General features: G+C 49.4%; 7 protein-coding genes across 7 annotated transcripts; 4 read left to right on the forward strand and 3 right to left on the reverse strand.

The window, feature by feature from the left end:
* Positions 1–299: 299 nt before the first annotated feature.
* On the forward strand, positions 300–850 carry N7509_013191 (uncharacterized protein; the record flags this gene model as incomplete). Its single annotated transcript, XM_056637828.1, has 2 exons — positions 300–393; positions 459–850. The coding sequence occupies 2 exons, from the start codon at positions 300–302 to the stop codon at positions 848–850; spliced, it is 486 nt and encodes a 161-aa protein (XP_056481335.1).
* Positions 851–2199: 1349 nt separating this feature from the next.
* N7509_013192 (uncharacterized protein) lies at positions 2200–5081 on the forward strand (the record flags this gene model as incomplete). Its single annotated transcript, XM_056637829.1, has 2 exons — positions 2200–2427; positions 2904–5081. The coding sequence occupies 2 exons, from the start codon at positions 2200–2202 to the stop codon at positions 5079–5081; spliced, it is 2406 nt and encodes an 801-aa protein (XP_056481336.1).
* Positions 5082–5629: 548 nt separating this feature from the next.
* N7509_013193 (protein-lysine N-methyltransferase) lies at positions 5630–7061 on the reverse strand (the record flags this gene model as incomplete). The annotated part of the gene is made up of 4 exons (XM_056637830.1): positions 5630–5751; positions 5821–5956; positions 6081–6710; positions 6831–7061. 4 exons carry the CDS (start codon positions 7059–7061, stop codon positions 5630–5632), a joined length of 1119 nt encoding a protein of 372 aa, XP_056481337.1.
* Positions 7062–7401: 340 nt separating this feature from the next.
* N7509_013194 (40S ribosomal protein eS24) lies at positions 7402–8208 on the forward strand (the record flags this gene model as incomplete). The annotated part of the gene is made up of 3 exons (XM_056637831.1): positions 7402–7478; positions 7797–8044; positions 8132–8208. The coding sequence occupies 3 exons, from the start codon at positions 7402–7404 to the stop codon at positions 8206–8208; spliced, it is 402 nt and encodes a 133-aa protein (XP_056481338.1).
* A 3588-nt stretch (positions 8209–11796) lies between these two features.
* Positions 11797–12975, reverse strand: N7509_013195 (uncharacterized protein; the record flags this gene model as incomplete). The annotated part of the gene is made up of 1 exon (XM_056637832.1): positions 11797–12975. The coding sequence occupies one exon, from the start codon at positions 12973–12975 to the stop codon at positions 11797–11799; it is 1179 nt and encodes a 392-aa protein (XP_056481339.1).
* Positions 12976–17026: 4051 nt separating this feature from the next.
* N7509_013196 (PPIL4 family peptidylprolyl isomerase) lies at positions 17027–18580 on the forward strand (the record flags this gene model as incomplete). Its single annotated transcript, XM_056637833.1, has 3 exons — positions 17027–17106; positions 17244–17944; positions 18003–18580. The coding sequence occupies 3 exons, from the start codon at positions 17027–17029 to the stop codon at positions 18578–18580; spliced, it is 1359 nt and encodes a 452-aa protein (XP_056481340.1).
* A 95-nt stretch (positions 18581–18675) lies between these two features.
* Positions 18676–22785, reverse strand: N7509_013197 (ankyrin repeat domain-containing protein; the record flags this gene model as incomplete). Its single annotated transcript, XM_056637834.1, is given in 7 exon segments — positions 18676–20319; positions 20333–21074; positions 21159–21722; positions 21781–22224; positions 22307–22694; positions 22728–22749; positions 22765–22785. The coding sequence occupies 7 exon segments, from the start codon at positions 22783–22785 to the stop codon at positions 18676–18678; spliced, it is 3825 nt and encodes a 1274-aa protein (XP_056481341.1).
* Between the last annotated feature and the right edge of the window lie 50 nt (positions 22786–22835).

Raw genomic sequence — 22835 nt, forward strand, 5'->3', positions numbered from 1 at the left:
GGGCCAAAGGGCCAACCCTTGCGATCTCAGCCTCGTCTGTTTCTTGTTTAAAGGGGGCTATTTGCTATTTGCTATCTATCTTGACGAATAAGTACCCTAATTAGGAATGATAAAAGTAGTGATAGTTATAAGTGAAATTGAAGTTAATTCTTGGCTGCTTGCCTGATCTTCAAAATATACCTAGGTATGTATAAGTAAGTAGGACACAGAAGTAGTCTCGTCAATAGAATAACCAGAAAACAACTCCAAGTTGAAACCACCCGAGCTGAAAAAGAACCAAAAAAAGAAGAGTCTCCACGATGAAGTTCCTCATCATCCTCGCATTGAACCTCGCAACAGGCCTAGGCCTCGCCCTCGCCGCACCACAGCCAAAGTCCGAAATTGAACTAGAGAGTACTAATAAGTTCAACAACACCCAACCCTCCCAACAACACCCCCACTGACAAGTTCCACCACAGCCCAAGCCCAAGTACTCAAACGCGTCGACGACAACGGCACCGGTGGAAACTGCGGCCAATACAACCCATCCCCAGACAAGCAATGCTATTGCAGCGGGGCAATCGGCGGCCGAGGACCAGCCTGGTCGGGTAGCAGCGACGCGTGCGATGAGTGGGCGGGTAAGACCATCGCGTCTGGGAGTAAGGTCGAATTTACGCGGTGGAATCCGACGAATAAGATGATTTTTAACATCTATAATGGTTGTGATTGGGAGTATACGGTTAATCCGGATAATTGTAAGAGCGAGTTTCAGCAACTTAACAATTATTGTGAATGGAGTTGGGATACGCATAAGGGTGGGTGGTGGAATATGCCTTGTGCTACTATTGGGTTTGATGTTAATGCGCGGTGAGGGGAGGGAGGGGAGGGGAGATGTGTGTTTTTTCGAGTTGCTTTGGATGTCTTGTTTTGTCTTTCATGTTCTTTTTTCTTTTGTGTTTGGAGTAGATGGGAGATTGTGGTTCTTATAAACTCCTTATACACTCCTTATACGCACCCATCGGTACGAGGTAGTGAAATAGATTATTTATCATTTCTAGGCCCTGCACTACCAAGAGACTCGCGCAGAAATATTTTCGACGGAGCACAATAAAACTCACCTACAAGCAGGATTAACTGGTAACTGTGAACTGGTAACTACTTGATAGTAATGTTACGATTCCGATCTTTGCCAGCTTGCTCAGGGCTTCTATTGGATCTCTTGAATCTTGATCTTTACGAACTTTCCAGAGTACTTTCCGCAATGCTGGGTTCCATCGTTCGTTCGGCGTGGTGGTAGTTATCTGTTATTTTTTGGGAGATTTTAGTGCATTTCAAATATATATCATAGTCCTTACCGCCTGCAGAGCATCGTAGAAATCCATACTACTCTTCTCCCACTCAACTCGATCTACTAGTATATCTTGGTACCCAGCGGTGGCGTAGTTGCATTAGATTAGATTCGGTGGATTGTGAAACAAGGGCATAAGTCTAGTTGTCAAGTTCCCAGACATTCACTACCACATCCACTAGTACTCCAACTACCTACTCGTACTCGTATCACGGCTGAAACAGATGTATCTACAAACCAATACTCACAGTCGCACAGCAGGCCCCGCTGACCATGCCCTAGAAGAGTTACTGTGTATGTACCTCTCTTCGTTTCACAGTCACCCCACCAGATCTCTCACATCTGTATGGTGATGCAAGGGTCCACAGTACATATCTGGCATGTATTCATTCCGAGCCTCCTAGTGGCAAGAATATCGGTCACCCTTGAGGCTGGAGAAATACCTGGAAATCAAGTATTTTCTAATATCACGTACTTGACATAATACTCTCTTTTCTACTCTGTTGATATTCATGCTCTTCCATTTAACTCGATCTATATCCAGTGTACCCAGCTGTATACTGTATGCCCAACCTACCTTACTAAGCATACACCAGCCAATCAGATCAGCTGACACCATTTCTCCGCCGTGCAACCCCAAAAGACGCCATCCACCTCCACCTGCAACTGCACCGCACCGCACCGCACCCCCCTCTCTCGCCTCTTACACCGTCTTCTTTCCTGTTCCTGTCGCTATTCCTTTTGCTGAGCTCGGCCCTACTCAACCCGCGCTGATTTCACCAATCCCATCGAATGATCCGCCCGCCCCGTCGACCTGAGGGGGCCAGCTCCAGCTCCACATTCTCGCGATGGATTCCTCTCCGCATTCCGCGATGTGTTCCGCCAACAACGACAACCTGGCCAGCACCAACGGTGTTGGCCCTGGTAGTTGTGGCCCAACAACCCAGCCTGAGATCATCCCCGGCATTCCGACTTACTCAACTACCCCGGCGAATCTGCGTTGTTGCTGTGGACGCCAGGATTGTGCCCTGTTGGAGCATAATTCTCTTGCGCTGGAAGGGTTGGAGAAGGATCTTGCGACGGCGGCGCGCTTAGGACAGGTACGTCTTGCATCTAGCAATCTTTTTCATTTTCATTTTCATTTCCTGGCCTGTCGGGCGCCAATTTGATGTGCTGTGGGTCGATGGGTCATCGACGTGGCACAGCTGGTGTGGGTTGGGTCAGGGCTGGCTGAGGCTGCTGCATGTTTGATGCATCATTTTGGAATTCCAGATCGTTGCTTTTTGGGCCGGGGGTTTTTCTTCGAATTCCTCCCCGCCTTTCTTCAACGAAGGGATTAATGACGAAACGGATAACAATCCAAATCCCCGACCATACCTCTGACCATTCCATTTGCATTCCACTGCCAGTCCAAGTCCATCCACATCCTGTTCCATGGCATCTCTCCTACCGAGGTCTCCCGTCCTCACCCACTGCGTTGGCGTCCGTCATGGCCACTTCTTTCTTTGATTACTCTGCAAATGCAAATGCAGATGCAGATTCCTTAGGCTTGTCGTCGCTGACTTTTTCTTTACAGGCTCTCCTCCATCGTCATGAGAGTTATATGGCGGAGGCGGAAGAGGATCGCCAGCGATTAGTCGATAATGCCGATGCGCTGGAGCGTGAGAAGCGTCAGGTTCAGGTCGAGAATGCGCGTATCGTCGAGGAGAACCGAAGTCTGCTTGAGCAACTCGAGGGTTTGAATCAGAGTGTTGCCGAGTCGGATGATCGTGTCGAGTCGCTTACGCTTACTCTGGAAAGTACGCAGGCTGAGCTACGCCGGTTGACAGTTGCCGCATCGAGGGCGGCAGAGCTTGAGGCCCAGCTTGTTCTAGTGGAGACCGAGCAGTCCAGATTACAGGAATGTCTTTCTTCTGCGCAAGAAGATGAGAAATCTGCTATGCAGCGGTGGAGGAATGCCGAGAGTGCCCTCCGTGATTTGAATGATCAGGTTGAGCGCATCGAGGCTGAGGCGAGAGAGGAGCGTGAGAGGCACGAAGAACTTGTTCAGCGCATGGAGCGGAAACGACATGTTGAGCGCGAGCTGGATAATGCTGCTGGTCGCTTGAAAGGTGCCGCTGCGGCGTCCGAAATTGGCCGCAATCCTGGCACTCCTGTCGTCTCGCGATTCGTCAAGGATATCCTGCAGGATAATGCGAATCTGCAGGTTGGTATTATGGAGCTTCGTGAGATGCTCGAAAGTTCTAATCAGGAGGTCCAAAATCTCCGCGATCAGGTTCTGTTTCATCAGCCGCTGGACGGTATAGGTGAGGAGCAATCTGATGGAGCGCGCACGCCGACTCTGTGTGAGGAGCTGGAGTCGAAGGAACGTCGTGTCTCGCAGGAGTTCCATATTCACCATCATTACCACACCCCGCCGACGAAGAAGGATAAGGGTTCGGTCAATCGTCGCGTCAAGAAGAAGCGTCCTTCCCTGGGTAGCCCGGTTCCCTTACATTCCGCGATGGGCACGAATTCACCTCGTCGATCTATCCATCGCTCCCAATCATCCGGTTCATCTATGAATACGATCCTCTCACACACTTCTGTCTCGATCCCACCACCGTCCTCTCGCCGTTGGTCCTACCAATCACCTCCCGCGGATTCGTTGGCCAGCTCGCCGCAATCTGCATTCCGAACATCCTCAATATTCGACCGTGTTGATCGCGGCACAGATTTCTCTGAACCGACAAGCCCCGAAAGCACTGTGTTTTCATCGCCACTCATGCAAGCCAGAGGCCTCAAGGGTATCGACATGCCATCCCGCCCATTGCCAGGACTCGGTTCTCCCGAAATTCCCGAGAATTCGTCCGGTATTTTCAACGACGAGCACTATGACCGAACAGGTTTCTTGGATCTCGCAGAACCTGTCATCCCAGAAGAATCCGAACCATCATCATCTGGAATTTGGTCTCAACATGTACCTGGCGATCAGCCCACAGACAACCCATTCGGCATACAAGTACCTTTACCTACACTCCGCAAATCATCGTCCCACGACAGTCTACTTTCCGTAGCTGGCATGGATATCCACACCCCTATAACCCGCCACTCCCGAATGGGCGACTGGCATCCCGGCATGCGCATCCCGCAACGCATCGTCTCACCTAGCGTGGAGCTGGTCTCCACGCCACCCGTCCTTTCCGCGCCAATAATCACAGTCGACCGCGCCAGGGCCCCGGAGAAGTCATCTCGATCTTTACTAGCCTCCATGGCAGCCAGTAACAGCGTGACCTCGGACACAGCGTCTGCTGTTTCGGCAGAGAGTGCCAGCACCAGTTCTGCCACCCCGGCCCCGCGGAAGACGACGACATTGGGTCGACGCATGGGAGGCTGGGTTCTGGGGAAGTGGGGTACAGCACCTGTCCCTACGGAGTGCGATGAGAATGAAGCGAACGAGACGACAGCTTCAAACGAGCCTGGCCCTGGACCCGACCCTGGACATGAATCCGAATCTATACCTCCTCCATCGCAACTAAACCACGAACCGGAGGCCTCTCAACCTATACCAACATCCAATAATACAACACATCCCCTCTCCTCGACTCCAAATCCCAATCTCGACTCGCCGCCCCAATTCCGCTTCAGATTCACAGGCGTCAACCAGAAAGGCCCAATACTCGGTTTCCGTCCACCGCCCCGGGCCCCAGTCTCAATTCACCCAGAAGGCATTGACGAGAATCTGCTTCGCGAGAGTCTTGCCGAGGAGAGCTGATCCTGGGGCTGCGGCCTTACACTCCCTCTCTCTCCCTATTTATGAATCTCCTTGATCTCAATACCCAATCACCCATATCTATCTTGCATTGCATTGCATTTTTCTCTCAACTTTTCAATCGCATGGACGGCTTTGCATTGGTTTCGGTTTTGTTGCTCTCTTTTTCTCTTTTTCTTTTCTGTTTAATTTTGTCTTCATCCTTTACCCCTGGTAGGGATCTGAATGGTGCTTGTTGGCGTTGCAGACAATTTCGTGATACCCCGAGACATTCGTTTATTAGATACTATTGCTGAACATTTGTCTTGTGTTGGGCTGCTGGTATAGCTTCAATGATAATAATACAATCTCTTAAATATAATAAGGATCTCACTGGGTCCTAAACTCTATGTATTGCATTGTCATAACTTAGGTAGTAATACATCTCTCCCGGATCGGGTTGAGTCCGAGTTATCCATCAATACTAGTAGCCCAATCAGTCACCATTAGCTTTACATCCATCATGAAACGACTCTCTTGAAATACTAGTACTTCGGATATCGTAGTCCCCCTTATCTAGAAGGTAAAATCCGATACGTATGAATCGGAATACTAGTCGAATGAAAGAACCCCGTCTGTTCCTCTTCAGCCATAGATTGAAACGGGAGTGTCTCAACAGTGAAAGAATTCGTTTCTATACATCGCCGCAGTTAGCATCTCACCAGCCAGCCAGCCAGAAAAATGAAAAGAGAAAAATACTCACCACAAGCATCCAAGAACGTCTTAAACGTCTTCTCATTCCTTAATGTCGCCGCAATGATAAATTGCTTGATATGGTAGTTCTCGAAAAGATCCCGTACTGTCGATATAAGTAGTGGGATTATATCTGCGTCGTAGATCTGTGAGGGTGGGAGGATTTTCGTTAGTAGGTGCGAAACAAAATAACCAGACAGAGCCTTCCTGGGATTCATCTTTCTTATTCATCCCTGTTGGTAGACGAGGCGAGACGAAGGGAAAACGCACCAAATCAGCTCCAAGAGCAATATCAAATCCAACACTCTTATCTCCCACCGCAGAAACAGAGTCCTGCTCCTTTCCCTCTCCCTCTCCATCTTCATTTTCCACAGTCGCAGTCTCTAATTTCGTCCCCCAGTCCCAGATGGCCGGGTACATCGGAATAGTCCTAGCTACTTCCCTCCCATCCTCTTCAATCTCAATTTCCCTGTTATTAACCCCCACACAAGCCCGCATATTATCAATCAAAAACGGCTCCCGATCCGTCGCAACAACAGCCCTTGCACCAAGGTGCTTCGCGCAAAATAGTGAGAGAAAGCCCGTGCCGGCACCGAGCTCGATGACCCGTTTACCCCGGATGAGGGTCTCGCCTGCGCTTGTTGCGAGATATGAACCTAGGTGTAGGGCTGCTTCCCAGGTTCTGTTTCCGGTTGTTCCGCCTGAGAGGATTACACCGCGGGATTCGGAGATTGTTACTGTTCGGGGTGGTGTGGTGGTGGTGGTGCTGCTTGAAGGTGTAGGTGGAGGTGTAGGCGCGGTGTATTTTATTTGAGAAAGTTGTTGTGCTTGGTCCAGGGCGCTGGGTTTGGGAGTTGTTAGGAGATTGGCCCATGTTTCCATTAATGAGTCGAGGATTTCCTGGTTTCAAAGAAGGGTCAGATATTAGATTTGAAGAATGTCTTGCCGATTTCCGGGATATAATTGCGCGCGGGGTTTTGTTTTTGGCGTTGTGGATGGTTTGGAAATGCCATTACGTACATCTTCTTCTGGGTCTGTGATTCCTTCTTCAATTCGCGCGAGGAGGAGCTTCAGGACTCGTGATCGGTAGGTTGTTGGCGGTAGTGGGGTGAGAGATTCGTTGAACATGTGCTCGTACAAGGCTTCTTGTACGGCGGGCTGGATTAGGACATTGTTTGGTGGGATTGATAGTTGAGGGACGTCGACCAGTTGGAAGTACTGTTTTGAGAGGGTGTGAATGTGGCGGGACATTCTGCTTTGGGATTGAGTTGTATGGTGTCTCGAAAGCTGTTCCAAGTTCTCTTTCTGCAATTGGAGATCGATCCCCGCAGAAGCAGAAATGTGTTCTGCCTGTGGATTCAGGCAGGAGTGGCTTATCGATAAGGGTCAGCTGATCAGCACCGGGGCAACTGAGGCAGGTGACTGTGGTCAGGTGACTCCAATCTTCTGGAATGATGACTAAGACGCGCCCTTAGTCACCGCCTAAAATGGCTAGCGCCAAGCCCTAGCCGAGAACGCACCGCACGAAAATTGAATTGAAGTCGTCGCCTCTCCACAGTGTTCCTCTCTGCATCACCACGACACCACCAAAATGGCCGACACCCCCGTTACCCTGCGGACTCGCAAGTTCATCCGCAACCCTCTGCTGGCTCGCAAGCAGATGGTCGTGTAAGAATCCCCCTCTTTTCCCCCTTGGTTTCCGCGATGGTGGGAGGAAAGATGGACGATTCGATTCGAGATTCGAAAATTCGAGATTGGACAAATGAGATGCGACACGACCACACAAGACATCGGAATACATCTACGACCACATACATAGGAGGATTGAAAAGAAAGCAAGAATATTCGACGCATCCAGAGTCCAGAATCCAGCATCCAGCATCGAGAATTTGAGAATCGAGAATCGCACCACGAATCCGACCACCCATCATCGATTGGAAATACTTTTCACACAGAACTGCGCGACTGACTTTCGTGCTTGCTTAGGGATGTCCTCCACCCCAACCGTCCCAACGTCTCCAAGGACGAGCTCCGCGAGAAGCTGGCCGACCTGTACAAGTCCAACAAGGACCAGGTCTCCGTCTTCGGGTTCCGCACTCAGTACGGTGGTGGTAAGAGCACTGGTTTCGCCCTGGTCTACGACTCCCAGGAGGCCCTGAAGAAGTTCGAGCCCGCCTACCGTCTGGTTCGCATTGGTGCCGCCACCAAGGTCGAGAAGCCTTCCCGCCAGCAGCGTACGTCGAACCCCTTCCCTTCGCCAATCTCCCCTCGCCCACCACTCCCACCACTCTCAATGCTAACATTCCTTTCCCCCCCTCCAGGCAAGCAACGGAAGAACCGCTCCAAGAAGTTCCGTGGTACCGCCAAGACCAAGGGCCCCAAGAAGAACAAGGACTAAATGTCTCACACCGCATAACTTCACAATCATGGATTTTCATGGCGCGATGGATACGTTTGGTGGCCTGGTGGTTTGGGAGTCCCGCCTGTTTCGGTTTTTCATAACGACTGGGATAGGCGAATAGGACGTGGTCGGTGTGAAACGGAGATGGCTCTCGGCATTTGCATTTAGCTTTCTCCCAAAAAATTTACAAGTCGTTTGCCGTCTCCGAATGGATGTGGAACTTTTTCCCTGTTACCGGTGCCCCCCGGGGATGGCTAATGCTATGCTGCTGAGGACCGGTGATCTGATGATCCCCTTTTCAAAAGAAGAAAGGCGTCAGTGTTGTTTTGTTCTATGTGGTTTGGATCATCGGGTTCGAATCAAAACAGCGAGGGATATGAGAACGGGCTTCGTCCCGGATGAATTACATATTTTGTTTCTGTTCATCGATTCCCTCGTGTAGATCGTAGGTCACAGATCACAGATCACAGCGTAGTAATAGTGAGTGGTCTACGCATGGCTACTGGCATACACGTACTCGTACACCATCCCATGTGCTATCCATATGTCCTTGGCCAGCTCTCTAACTCTAAACCCTTTCGATGCCTCAGTCCCACCCAGAATCCGGGGTGGGCCTGGACCTGAACCCCCAAGTCACTACTCGTAGCATTGGTTTTCCCATCTAGGCTAACACTGAAAAGCGAAAATCAAGACAAAATCAGAAGGGATCAAACTCTCATCGTGTCGTACAACCCACCCAGGCACACCCTCAACTCAAATTCAAATAAACTCCACATTCCACGTAACTACCGGCAGTCCGCTGTCCGGAAATCCGGCGAGAGACAATGATGCAGTCGACCGGTCTGTACACAGCGTCTTCGCATATGCCGTCCAGTGCATTGCCGTGATCTATATTGAATCGTAGCCGGCATGAGCCGGTCTACTATATTGTGCCCGATCTATTCTACAGTCATTCATGGCTAAACAACAAAGCTATTAGCAGACAATGACTCTAGAGTACTAGTACTAGTATTACTATCCATGTAATACACTTCCCAGTCCGATCCGACTAATTACCCTTACAACATTCCCTAATCACGATCTCATCTCAATCGGGAAATCAGGTCAGGGGGAAGGGGTGCATCGCCAAGTCGACCGGAAGATATATCGACCCCGTTTGCCCACTTACAAATTAATCCCTGGCGGCTCTTTGTACACTTCCCCCGTTTAGTGCGTGCTGGTACATAAATATCCCCAGAGAGAAAAAAGAAGTGAGAGAACTTGAAGGTTACAACATGCCTGCAGGGCTCTATGATAAAGATTCCAAATTTCTGTGTGGGGTCGTGTTGTGCAGGATTACACAACCAGCTCAAGGAGTGCGGTGCGGTGCGGTTATGCCAGTGTCTTTTTCATTGTCTGCTGCTAGTGATTATTTTCAATTGAGGGTCCTGGACTTGAGTGGGGTATATTGGGGTTGTATTGCCATTTGCCTGGTAGCTTCGCTTGGTCTATATGAGTGGTGTAGATGAGATTGTTTAAGGTTTATGATGATATTCGCAAACTTGAAGCCAATGGGCTAGGGCTGAGTTAGCTTGGAGTCCCTTTATTGACTTTGTGGGGCTTGGTACCGTCCTTCATTGCTCCTTGATTATACCTATATTGTGTACATCTCATATATTACATGGGTACATGAGATCGAAGTATCTCTGAAGTATACAGGCCCCAGAATACGACGACGCCGAAACCGCTAGGGGAGCTACACTGGTAGGCAGCAGAAAACCCTTCCTTGATACTGATATTTATGAGTATTTTGGGAGAAATAGAACGAATAGATTAATTAGTTTATATTAATTTACTATTAAGTTGGTAAGAGGAAGACCCCAACACGCAAATCGCTCACGAGAAAAGAGAATAAGAGACAAGAAAAATTATGCAAGTGAGCGACTCCGAGTGAGCCAGAAAGAGGGAAGAGGTAATAAAACTTGAAATAAAACTACGCAAAATAACAAAGTTTTCAATACTATTACTTCTCCAAATGACCCCCAAAAAACCCCCCTAAAAAATAAGCCTCCACCACGAAACTCAGCGGATAAAAATCAGTATTCCCCGTGGGTATGAATCTGCTTTCCTGTTGTCCAACACAAGACAACCCTCTCACACATCGCACTGACCGCATGGTCTTTGTTCTTTTTTCTCCTTTTCTTTTGTTTTTCTTTTTTTCTCGGGGTTCTTGGGCATCTCGGGAACTGCACATAGATGGAAAGGAAAGGGAAAAGGAAATAACACAAGCTTTACCACATCCATCCGTACTGAGAAAAATGCCCACTCAGGAAGCAAGCCATGATAAAAATAGCAAAAACACACCTCCAAAAAAAGAAAATGAGATACAAAACAAAACAGGTAAAAGGTAAAAGGTATTCGGAAATAGTCCCCGTCCTTGTCAAGATTCTTGTACCTCTACCTAGCAGGCTAGCTCTAGCTAAGCACAAACCAAATCAAGAACGGAAATTGCCGAATCTGGTCATTGGTATGTAAGTTGTATTGTGTATGGCTGGGAAACACGAGACACGAGAGCATGCGGGCACTGCAGGTACAGTGAGTGACATTGACCGCGAGATCAAGCTTAATTTTCCAAAAAACAATTGTTACAGGGTTTCTCGCCCAGCAATCCTTGAATGAAAGTCGGGATTCGATTCCATGTAGTGAGCGGCACATGGTTCTGAGCATAATGTACCCGAAATAGGCTGGAGCTGGGGAAATGTAATGTAATGCAATGCAATGCGAGAGGAGGATGTTGTCCAAATAGGTTGGGAGTTAGTAGGTTCGAATTCGTCAAGGACGGAATTGAGATAAATCCACCTATACAAAGCTAGAAATAGAAGGGAAAGAAGAAGGGAGAACAAACATATTCTAGAGGTAGAGAGAAATCACGGACTCGTAGGATGAGGGGGTATTAAGTGGGATCTGGAATTGAGGCTGTCGTTGCAGGGAGAAGTAAGAAGTGCAAGACAGATAATGGGTAGAGATGGTGGAAGTAAAGCAAATAACTTAGCAAAAATACAACAGGCGAGGGAAAATAGGGGGACAAGAAAGACAGAAAGGAGAAGAGGACGAAGAAAAGCAAAATAGAGCACAGTCCAACACAACCAAGCCAAACCAAACCAATCGATAAATACAAGATTAGGGACAACAATAAGCCGCCATATGCAAGAGATGAGATGGGTCCAACAATAAAGAAAGGGTCGTCCATGACAAGTGCAGATTGCGCAGGTGCCAAAACTACAGTGTATCCAGTCCAGTCCCTCGTCCAACAGTCCGGTTCTCGACCAGTCGAAGACAAGATATTCCCCATTGACCTCTAGTATCATTCGAAGAAGAACTTAGATTGAGGAAGGGGAGGAAAAGGGAGGGGGGGGAGTTGATTTACTCCGTTTCGGCCGGTTCTGTGCATCCGAGACACGTGCACAAGCTCAAGCCAGCAAGTATCCCACGTACAAGCATCTTCCCTGTCAAAATATCAACCCACGGGAATCAGAATCCGAGGAAAGACAAAGCGAGCAAGGGTTAGATCAGGCAGAAAGGAGAAGAAGAAAAAAGGCACACTCTCTAGTAAGCACCTTGATTGCCTAGCGGCGAGACGGGAGGTCGGTGCGTGTTCCCAGCTACACCACGGTGGTGGTACTCTTGTATATTATCCGGGAGCAAACCGCATGGAAACATGTTGTTTGGGGGGTCGGCATATCGAACTCTGATGTAGGGTAGTCCGCTCATGAGAGTTGCAGAGCATCCTGATTCTTCGGATCGGGCTTTGCTGCTCTTCTCGGTACTGCTGTAGCCGTAGATATCTGGCGAGCATTCATTGGATAAGGTGAGGAGGCGTTGGTTGGTGGTGCTTTCGTCTCGAGAAAAGCTGCGTGTTAGGCGAGTGTCGCTTGGTAGGGTTCGGTAGTCTTGAGATGGGCTGTCGAGACTGGTTTCCATTGATAGTCCGGCATATGAGGTGCTGCTGCTGCTAGTTGTAGAGGATGCTGGGACTGCAGATGATAGAGATGGAGAGGAATCGTCGGTTGTAGAGGAAGAGAGTGGTAGGTAAGGGAAGATAAGCTCGGGGGCAGCGTTGTTGCTGTTGCTGTTACATTTTGTAGATTGGGATGTGCTGCTAGGGAATGGCGCGTTGCTGGGAACTGTATGGGTTCTTTGGTTTTGGTCTGCACATCTTTGGTTCCAGAAGGATCCTTTGAAGTCGGACGGAACGGAGAGTCCGGGCATGCCTTCTGCAAAGACTTTCATGGCCGATGCGTTGCCTGGGACCTGCTGTGACCGACTAGTAGGCGTGGGGAGTGTTCGGTCTGACCCTGGAACTTCTGAGACAGAGACCATATTCATGGCAGCAGCGGTAGTTTGAGGAATTTCATGGGAGGGAATGCCTTGACTTTGAAGCATGTAGTTGTATGGAGATTGTCCCATAGAGCCATTTGTATCGGTGTCAGAATAGATGCCCCCATTACCGGGTCTGTTGACGTTCAACACATTATCCCAGTTCTTAGAGCCCCATGGTGATGTTTCGTAGTCCAGCATCCCTGAAGGACCATTGGGAAGAATGTATGCTGGGGACTGATTATAGTTCCCACCCTGTTCATTCTCGTAATGAATGGGTGGAAAGCCCTGCGCATCTGTCCCAAGATCGAAATCCGAGTTGCGCTGGAACCCAGACATGCGAGTCTGTGGCGAGCCCATGGAAAGGAGCGCCGACTTGCCAGATACATGCGGCGTATACACCCTCATTCGGGGAGAAGCTGCCATGCCTACTGCATTTGGGTATGGCCACCCTGTTCCTTTGGGAAGAACGGCACTGGAATTCACCTAGAATTCATCCGGGTCAGCTCTAAACACTATGGCTCTTCTCACGAGGCGGGGAATAGAGGAGAAAAACCTACTCGTAAGAACTGACAGTCCGTATTTCCAGCACTACGGCAGTTGGAGCATCCCTGGCCATCGCCGGAATCTCCGCTACACTTGATCTTTCGTCGTCGGCATCGACCACACTGAATGGTACCAGAAGAATGAGCTTCCATCGAAGCAAGAAAGGGAGATGGGTACATACTGCGACAGGAACTCGCCGTCTTTGGGGGTTACGCTTGCCATCAATCTCTCCTTCTGGGCTGATACAGTTGGTTCGATCAGCCATTTCGTGTTGTTTCATGCTCCGCATTGCTCGGGACATAGAGATAGAAGAGTCGTGCCGAGACGTTTCGAAACCGGCCTTCTCGGAGTAGAAGGAGTCCATTTGTTGTTCTGAGGGAAATCAATGAAAGCCCGGTAAAAGAACCAAACACTAGCTCAAACATGCACCTACTTGAACGTAGAGCTCCGAGATACTTATGCGAGATCCGTAGAAGAAAAAAAGGAAGAATAGCAAGATATTAGAGGAAAAACAGCATGTTGGCAAGGAAGATAAGTAAAAGGAAGATCCTTTTTTTTTATCTGGGAGATGTAGGGCTAGAGTTTTAAGTCCAGGTTTTGGTAACAATCGGCAATCGGTGTGATTGCCTGGTTCGTTTTTGGTTGCTCTATGATATGTGGACTTTTGGGGGGGGGAGGGGAAGACACAGAGAGTGGCTAAACACACCCCCGGTCATTCGGTTTTTGGATTTTTTTTTCTTTCCAGATTTTACCTATTCTGAATTTGAATTTCTTTTTTCCCCTTTCTTGTGCTTTAGATCGTTTCTTGCCCCCCTTCATCTATGGCTGCAATTACCTAGATTATGTCCTGGGAGCGCCGTAAGGCCTGAGCCTGGGCGTACACCGTCAGTACGAACCCCGGAAGTACTATAATGAACGCGAAGACGTTTTTCCCCGTCGGATTTCTTTTTTTTTTTTACTTCTTGTGTGTTTCAATCATTATTATTATTTTAATTATTTTCTGTTCTAAGACTCGTTGTACCCAGGGGAAATGATATGCACAGTTCCGCAGTGCATCAAAATCCAGATTCCCCCAGTCTCTCCTCTCTACTCTCTCCTCTCTCTCTCTCTCAGGGTGAAAGACCAGCAAGACTGCCCCCGGCGTTTTAACAGGCCTGGTTTCACAAAGTAACGTCACACGGAACATGACCTGGTGGCCATGACGAGAACAAGTCCAGACGGGGAGATTAGAGCCTGTTCCGCCCAGATGTTTCAGCCAATTGGGGATGAACTCCTTTTTTCGCCTTCCATTATGCTTTGATCGTTGTTCAGTCTAGGCGCTTGGGGAGGTCCCTGACTTTCTCTGGGTGGTCCCTGGGAACATGTGGAGCGACGTCCTAGTTAAATCCCTCGGCTGGTAACACGTCACGGCAGACCGCCGCCTACGTTTGCAAAGATGATCCTAGTGTCGATCCGGAAATGCATCTGGGTGGAAAGATCGATGGTAGTGAAATGTTTGCTGTCCTTTGCTGTCCCTAGTTGGATTGGCCTGAAATTTGATTGGTATGGGTACGACGCCCGGTTTGACCGGGGTTCGATGCACCTAACGGCAGAGAGTTAGTTCGAGAGATAGCGCTGCAAATATTGTTAGGAGTAGCGTTGAAGCTGAGGCCTATTCCTTGATGCATCAAACACAGGGCGCTAAAATACTCCGAGCTCAGCTCGGGACGTTGAGTTGGGGCGATAACTGGCTCCCCAGTTGAGATGGCTGGGAAAGAAAGGACCGGGGGGTCTCTCTGGGGCTTCTGCCACAAAACCACCAGACCGACACAGAAAGGCCTTCTTGTTTTCTCTCTGTTTCTCTGTGTCTTGTTTCTTTCTTTGAGCTCTGCTCTGTCTCAGACCACAAACACGACAAATGTCTTAATGATATGTGAGCTGGTGGGTGTGGATTGGAAGATCAAGCGAGAATGGAAATAGAATGGAAGAGAAAAAGAAAAGAAAAGAGTTGACACCTGTCAATTTGATCGACGGGCACGATCAAGCGCATATCTCAACCTTGGCAGGCCCCGCAACGGTGTCTCTAGAATGAGTCGTGTCGTGCTGGCAAGGATCGGTGGTCTTAAGGTTGATCAACGACATGGGAGGGAAATCTTAGCGCTTCCGGGGCGCAGTTAGATCGAAATGGAAATCCCTGAAAAAGCAAAAAGGGGCGAACCATAAATTGAGACACGAGGATAGGTTCCAAAAAGCCTGGAGCTGATGGAAAACAAAGCAAAACATAAAAGAAAGATTTTCGGGGTTCATGTCTGAGTCTGAAAGAAGTAGGAGAGAGAGGCAGAATGTCCCGGGATATACAGATCCGTTGCTTGCTACACATGGGACAGCCACGATGGGTCTGAGAGCAGGTGGAGGCGATTGCTGGAGATATGTAGGTGGATCTGGCTGGATCTGGATCTGAATCTCTCTGAGGCGCTAGGATCTACCCCCATGTCGATGAGTCAAGATCCCATGAGCCCATGAGTCCATCTGGGGGAAACACCACGAGACGAAGGTATCCAACCCATCTTTGAAAGAACCAAATCTCTAGTGTTTATGGGATTGGTTGAGTTCCAACCACGCAGTCTCTAGGTCTGACGATGCACGACATGGGGGCATAAATAGAAAAGTGTTAAAATAAAATAAAAATAAAATAGGACGAAATGGAAACAAAGAAAAGCCAAATTGGGGCAAGGCCAGCTGACTGTTCTCACGAATCGACAGGAACGCTCATTGGAATTGAGGCCGGCTCTTCATATTGCGCAGCGAAGGAGTTTCCTACCCGAGATCCTATTACTCTTCTTACTAACCCCCTACATCTCCTGCCTCTCTTAGTCTCAATCCATAGGCCAAAGTTAGGCTCTTGCCTGAACAATATGAGGGCGATCGGAGGCTGGGGGGGGGGGGGGGCTGAGGTAGCGCGGTTCTAAAAAGTTGATACCTCCATGGCGATCTCCTTCAGGATGCCATGTGTATGTAGAACCATTTCCTGGTGACAGCTGTCGCCACGACGGCGCCGCTAGAGCCCGCTGCAGGAGACCGCCCGTTTCTCCCCGCCCGTTTTTTGCTTCCTTTTTGTGGATTGGGGGTTTCTGCGGTGAAACAGTCACCGGGAAAAGAATTTAGATACCACTATGCTGAGGCCTAGTGGTACTGTATACCGAGGATGGACGGGGAGTGTCATCGTGATCTCAGTCCCCGTCCGAGGCACAATCAACACAGGGTAATTCGAAAAGGGCAAGGCGACACAGACTTCGGCAAAGCATGGACTGGTCAGAATTTTCTTTCTTCTCCAGTTTCTTTTTTTTTTTTTTTTTCTGGAGGGGGAAGAGAGAGGGAAATTCTGGATCGACTTCTAGCCAGGACTGCCGCTGCAGCGGCTACCATTCTGAGAGCCGGTGAGCTAGGACAAACACTATCGAGCTCCTTAATAAGATCTGTCTCTCAATCGGAGGAGTCAATTCGGATTGTCCAACAGGGACCAGCCGGAGGATATGCCGTTCGATTGACAAGGTAAGGTTGTACAGGCACCCGGAACCTTCATCCGGAGAGAGCTTCACGGCATATTGTTGATCAAAATGGCCCCGAAGATGTGATTGGGAGTAGAATACCCAGCACGAGGGGGGTTCAAAAAAAAGAAAACAAAGAAAGGGAGGAATTGATTGGACTATGTGGTAGGGGGAAGGGAAGGGAAGAAGGGAAGTTGAAGTTGAAGTTGATCAAAACAAGCTTGGCTGCGGCTGGACTTTTTCCCGCGGTGACTGCGGCCCGAGCTTCTTGATCTGCACTGCGCGACTTGGGCCTTTTCCTTTCCTGCAACTTCCTCTCTGCTGCTGCTTCACCACAACTGCCACCTCCACCTTCACCTCCACCTCTAGCCAATCGGGCTTATCCCATGAGTGCTCTCCTGGAAACCTCCTTGGGCGATATCGTCATTGACCTGCTGGTCGACGAGTCGCCCAAGGCCTGTGAAAAGTGAGTACCCCCAAGCTTCCACTTCCCTGCAGAACCAGTCTTGGCTTGCGACTCCCCCCTGTCACTTTGTACTTGTACTTGTACCTGTACTGCCGTGTTGATTTCAAAATACTAAGACTATGATTCCTTTCTTATAGCTTCCTCAAACTTTGCAAGCTCAAATACTACAATTTCTCCCCGATCCATACCGTTCAGAAAGGCTTCACCCTCCAAACCGGCGATCCACTCGGTCCTGGAGCCCCCGAAAGCGATGGCGGTTCTTCCATTTGGGGGGTGCTGGACGGCCCGTCGAAGAGAACCTTCCCAATCGACCTGCCGCCGAAGCTCAAGCACACCGAACGCGGTACGGTGAGCATGGCAACGGCTGCAGCCAAGAACGACCCCGACCAGAGACTGGCGGCAAGCCAATTTCTCATTACTCTGGGCGACAATCAGGACCATCTAGATGGGAAAGCTGCTATTTTTGGAAAAGTGGTCGAGGGCTTCGATGTACTGGAGAAGATTAACGAGTCATTTGTGGATGAGCGTCAACGTCCTTTGAAGGATATTCGAATTCGCCATACAGTCGTGCTCGATGACCCTTACGCGGATCCTGCTGGGTTGGTTGAGCCGGCAGAGAGCCCGGTGCCATCCAAGGCCCAATTGGCTACTGTGCGCATCGCGGATGATGAGGAACTCGATGATAATATGGACGAGGAGGCTATGGAGAATTTGCGCCGGGAACGCGATGCTCGCGCGCAGGCATTGACTTTGGAAATGGTGGGTGATCTGCCATTCGCTGATGTCAAGCCGCCGGAGAATATTCTCTTCGTCTGCAAATTGAATCCTGTCACACAAGGTATGTCATGTTGTATCTATCCTGATAGCGGGAATGACGCGGCTAATGGAAACTCTAGATGAGGATCTTAACCTGATCTTTAGTCGCTTTGGTACAATCCTCTCATGCGAAGTGATTCGCGATAAGCGTACCGGCGACAGTTTGCAATATGCATTTATCGAGTTCGATAATCAAAAGGACTGTGAGCAGGCCTATTTCAAGATGCAGGGTGTGCTGATCGACGACCACCGCATCCACGTCGATTTCTCCCAAAGTGTCTCCAAGCTTTCAGAGAGTTGGCGCAACGCTACTGTCACCAAGCGCCGCCATCGAGGTGGCTTCGGTGGTGTTGATGATCTTGAACAGAAACGCCAGTATCGTGAGACAGAGGATGCCCCTACATATGAGGATGACGAGTCGTACAACATGCTTTTCGACAAGTCCCGCAAGAACAAAGACCAAGCATCCAACCAGGCACTCAAGCCTGCTCAGCCTCTTCATCGCAATGACCGTGACCGCAGCCCCCGACGAGAACGAGACCGCAGTCGCGATCGATACCGCCGGCGATCAAACAGCCGCAGTCCACGCCGAGACTCGCGACGTGATCGGGATCGCCGAGATGATCGCCGAGATGATCGGTACGACCGGCGACGATGAGTATAGTAAACGCAGAACAAAATATATCCCATGTCCATGTACACTAGTCTAATGATCCTTATTCCCCATCTAAATCACAAACGTTCCTGAGTCGACTATGTCAACCAGGAATATCTCCATTTCCGAGTCAGCTCCACCAGTCCATGATGTCCTCCCTGTGCTGCACACGTCTGGATCGATTCTATATCTATGAATCTAGCAGTCTTGTCCTTTTCTCGTTCTTTCAGTAGCAACCGGACAACCCGTTCATGACCTCCAGCAGCAGCAACCTGCACCGGCATCCAATTGCGATCATCGACAGCATCTACCCGTGCACCTTGGTCCAACAACAATCTCGCCGTGTCCTCCGAGCCACGTCGACAAGCATGATGCAAAGGTGTTTGTCCTTGTTGAGTCTGGGCATGTACATCTGCTCCATTCGACAAGCACAGTTCCACGGCACTGGCATTACCCGACAGCGCAGCATAATGAATCGCAGACCACTGCCCCGGATCCGATCTCGCATGAACACTCGCTCCAGAAACCAGAAGCATTTTCGCGACTTTCAATGAACCAAAAAGAAGAGCCTGCTGAAGCGGCGAGCGACCTCCTTGATTCCTCGCCTCCAATGCCTGATGCTCATGCACAACCTCTCCATCCCTCACTTGTCCACCAGAAAGACCCAATAACTCAGAAACAGCCTCAACATCATCCATTCGAATCGCCTTGGCCAACTCTTCCGCTCGGATAGCAGCATCGGAATAAACGAGGCCATAACGAGAATCAGAATCAGAATCACCATGGACACTGGCACTCTCCAAACTCAACCCACTCAACCTCCAAAGCATCTGCTCCGCCTCATAAATCCCACTCAACTGCGCCTCCTGCAACGGCGTCCACCCTTTCAAATTCTTACACTCCAACTGTCCAGCCCTCCCCTCAACCCCACGCAAAAGAACCTCCATAATCCCGGTATTCCCTTCCCTCGCCGCAATATGCAACGGCAAATCCCCCTCCTTATCCACAACACTCACACTCGCACCAGCAGAAAGCAATGCTTCAACTGTATCAACATGCGCCCCCTGACAAGCAAGATGAAGGGGAGTCCAACCCTTCCTCGTGCGGAAATTCACACCACCAGGAATTTCAGCCAGTTTCTGACTCTGATCTTGACTCTGTATCTCATCAAAATCATCGCCAGGCCACCTGCTGCTCCCACCACCGCCAGAATGCATTTCATGATACCCAATCAAAAACGAAACAACCCCCGTCCTCCCCGCAGAAGCAGCCCCATGAACCGGCGTCCACCAATCCGAACTCTTACAACCAACCTTCGCCCCATTCGCCAACAAAGTTTCAATAACATCAACATGACCCCGACCCGCAGCACGATGTAAAGCCGTCAATCCACGCGCAGAATATCGACTCAAAGAAGCCCCCCTCCGAACAAGTAACCCCACGATCTCCAAATTCCCATCATCAGCCGCCTTATGCAAAGCCGTCCACCCATCCGCACAAGGTCGATCTGGATCAGCGCCGGAGTCAAGGAGTAAGGTCACCAACTCCAGGTTCTGGTTGGTTACGCAGGTGTATAGTGGCGTTATACTCGACCCCGGTGGATCGGGCCTTGCGCCGTGAGATAGGAGTATTGATGCGCAGTCTAGATGGTTGTGTTTGCATGCTTTGCAGAGTGCTTCTGTAACTTCTAGGGTGTCACGGTTATTGCGTTGTTGAGGTTGTGGAATTTGCGAGAGAAGGGTCTTTAGGAGAGACGTTAAGCCGAATGTGGCTGTTATATGGAGGCCGGTTATGCGTGGGCTTCTCGGGTATATGATGCACAGTCGGAAGCGGTTTGATAGGAGGGTTAGGGCTTGTTTTTTCGTAAATTGAGGCGTTGAGGCGTTTGGCGTGGTGGCCCCAGTTGTTGCGGGCGAAGGGTGTTAGAATCAGTTTTTGTCGTGGTGATTTTTTGCTCTTGCTGCTGGTGTCGTTGGTACTACCGCTGCTTCTTCTTCTGCTGCCGCTGCTGTCGCTGCTATGCTGATCCTGCACCGATGCAAAATGAAGATATGTCAAACTAGTCAGAGTTATAAGCCGATTCGCTCTATCCTCCCACTCCGGCAAACAAGTAAACAAATAATGATGAAGCGTATTATGCACCAAACGCACATCAGACCCGGAGTTATCAGGATCATCAACAGCCAAAAGACCACAACAACTTCTAATAATCAACCTGAGGGAAGGAATATTTTCCGGATCCCATTCTTCGTCATCGAGTTGTGTTGCCAGTGCGTGTTGGAGCTCGAGACTTTTCAACGGACGGTACGATGCTGATACCCACATTAGTGAGTCGAAGGCTAATTTTTGCCGTGCTTGCGATTGGTGCTCGATGCATTCGAAGGTCTTTTTGTAGGCGTCGCTTAGTCCGCCGCTGAGGGTTTTTAGGGCTTTGCGCACGCCGGAGCGGGTTACTTGGCCTCGGATGTTTTGGAGGTGGAGGACGGCGAGGAGGAACCTTTTTTTTTAAACAAGTTAATATTCATATTCATATTCGTGGTGGTTTTAGATTTTATCAAACGAGTTCAGGATAGACACTTACATCCCCTTTGCCTGTTCAACCACCGTTTGACTAATATCTCTCTCCAAAGATTTATCAAGGATGTCGACCAAGGAATCATCCGTATGCAGAGCGTGGGCAACATAGCTGCTGATATCCGTCTCATTTGCATGAATCGTTTTAACAATATGCTCGCATTTCAACGGCGGACTTGGCGGTGCGCGACTCGTTACTAGAATATTGACGCCAGATGCAGCAAGTTCGTCTAAAGTGTGGATGAATTGGGGGAGATGTGCTGTGTCAGAGATACTAAATTCATCCATGGCATCGATAAGAATAAAACAATCCTCGAACGATGCCGTGACAGAGAAGAGAATCTCCTTTAGCTCCGAGGGGAATGGCTTTCTCCCTTCATGTCGCGATTTCTCGAAGGTGTCGCGCAGCATTGGCGGGATGATCTTCTTGCGTTCGAGTAGTAGGCGGAGGAGAGCTCCAAGAGCAGCGACGAGAGGATGTGTATCTTGAACTCTGTAGTCACAGTAGTAATATGCAATGGCACTTTCGTCTCCTGCGTGGGATTCTTTCAATTCGTCCACGACGAAGGATCTAGAAAGGCATTAGCGTGACATTTCTCTTGAGAGAGGGGGTCAGGTACAGTACATACAGTAAAGTCGACTTGCCACAACCCGGATCACCAACAAGCCAAAGCATTCTCTGCAGCGATTCTTTATCAATCCAGTTCTGAAAGCTCGACGTATCTACCAGCCACTTCCCCGTTCCTGGCGTTCGTCTTGAGCGTACTTCGGAGTGTCGTCCACGCCCATGCTCTGGTGACAGCCACTCGAGGATTTCCATATCATACGTATCAGTGAGCTGTCTCTTGATACTACCTACATCACGCTGGATAGATGATAGTTGATCAGAGGCGGATAGCAACGACTGGATACCCTCGAGCATTGAAGACATGTTCTCCGCTGTGCTGCGGTATTTCTCTGCATTAACCGAGAGCGCATCGATATCTTTTGTAATCTCGTGAAGTTTCTGTGAAGCTTCTACCTGTAATTTCAAAAGATCCTCGACATCTTTGGGTGTATTTGAAAGGACCGTACTGTTATATTTACTTAATTTAGCCTCACAATATCGCCTATCGCCGAAAAGGAAATGCCCTAAATAGGCGGGTGAAGACTTACAACCCCTCAACAGTCAAAGAAAACTGAAACAGCGCCGTAAACCTCCCAAGTCTCGAAATAATCTCATCAACCTTCTTCTTCTTAAAAGGCCACTTCAACTTCTGCGTCCACTCCACCGGAACCGCAAGCAAGGTTCCCAATTTGCGCAACGACGCATCACAAGATGTAACCGTACGGCCGAGAACCGAGTCCGTTGTTCGGAAATGATTCCGTTGCGATACGGCGTCTGCTTTGAGAAAGTCGTCTAAACATACGCAGACTTCTATCAATGCGTCGACTTCGTCTGCGTACCAGCTTATGTCTTGTTCGGCTTTTTTGGCGGTCGCGATGTAGTCGTGGATGGCGGGGCCGATTTGGATTCCTAGGCCGATAAGGCCTGCTATGCCGGCTGATATTGAGAGGGGGGTCCATTGGATTCAACTGGGGTTCAGATCATATTGATGCTATATCATTCTCACGGGTAGGAATCTGTCTCCCATGGTTCTAGTCCGAGTCAATTTTGAATAGGGAATGTGTGGTAGCTGGGATT

This window comes from Penicillium cosmopolitanum, assembly GCF_028827165.1.
Source record: "Penicillium cosmopolitanum strain IBT 29677 chromosome Unknown utg000012l:1.0-3308103.0:1.0-3310761.0, whole genome shotgun sequence".
NCBI lineage: Eukaryota > Fungi > Ascomycota > Eurotiomycetes > Eurotiales > Aspergillaceae > Penicillium > Penicillium cosmopolitanum.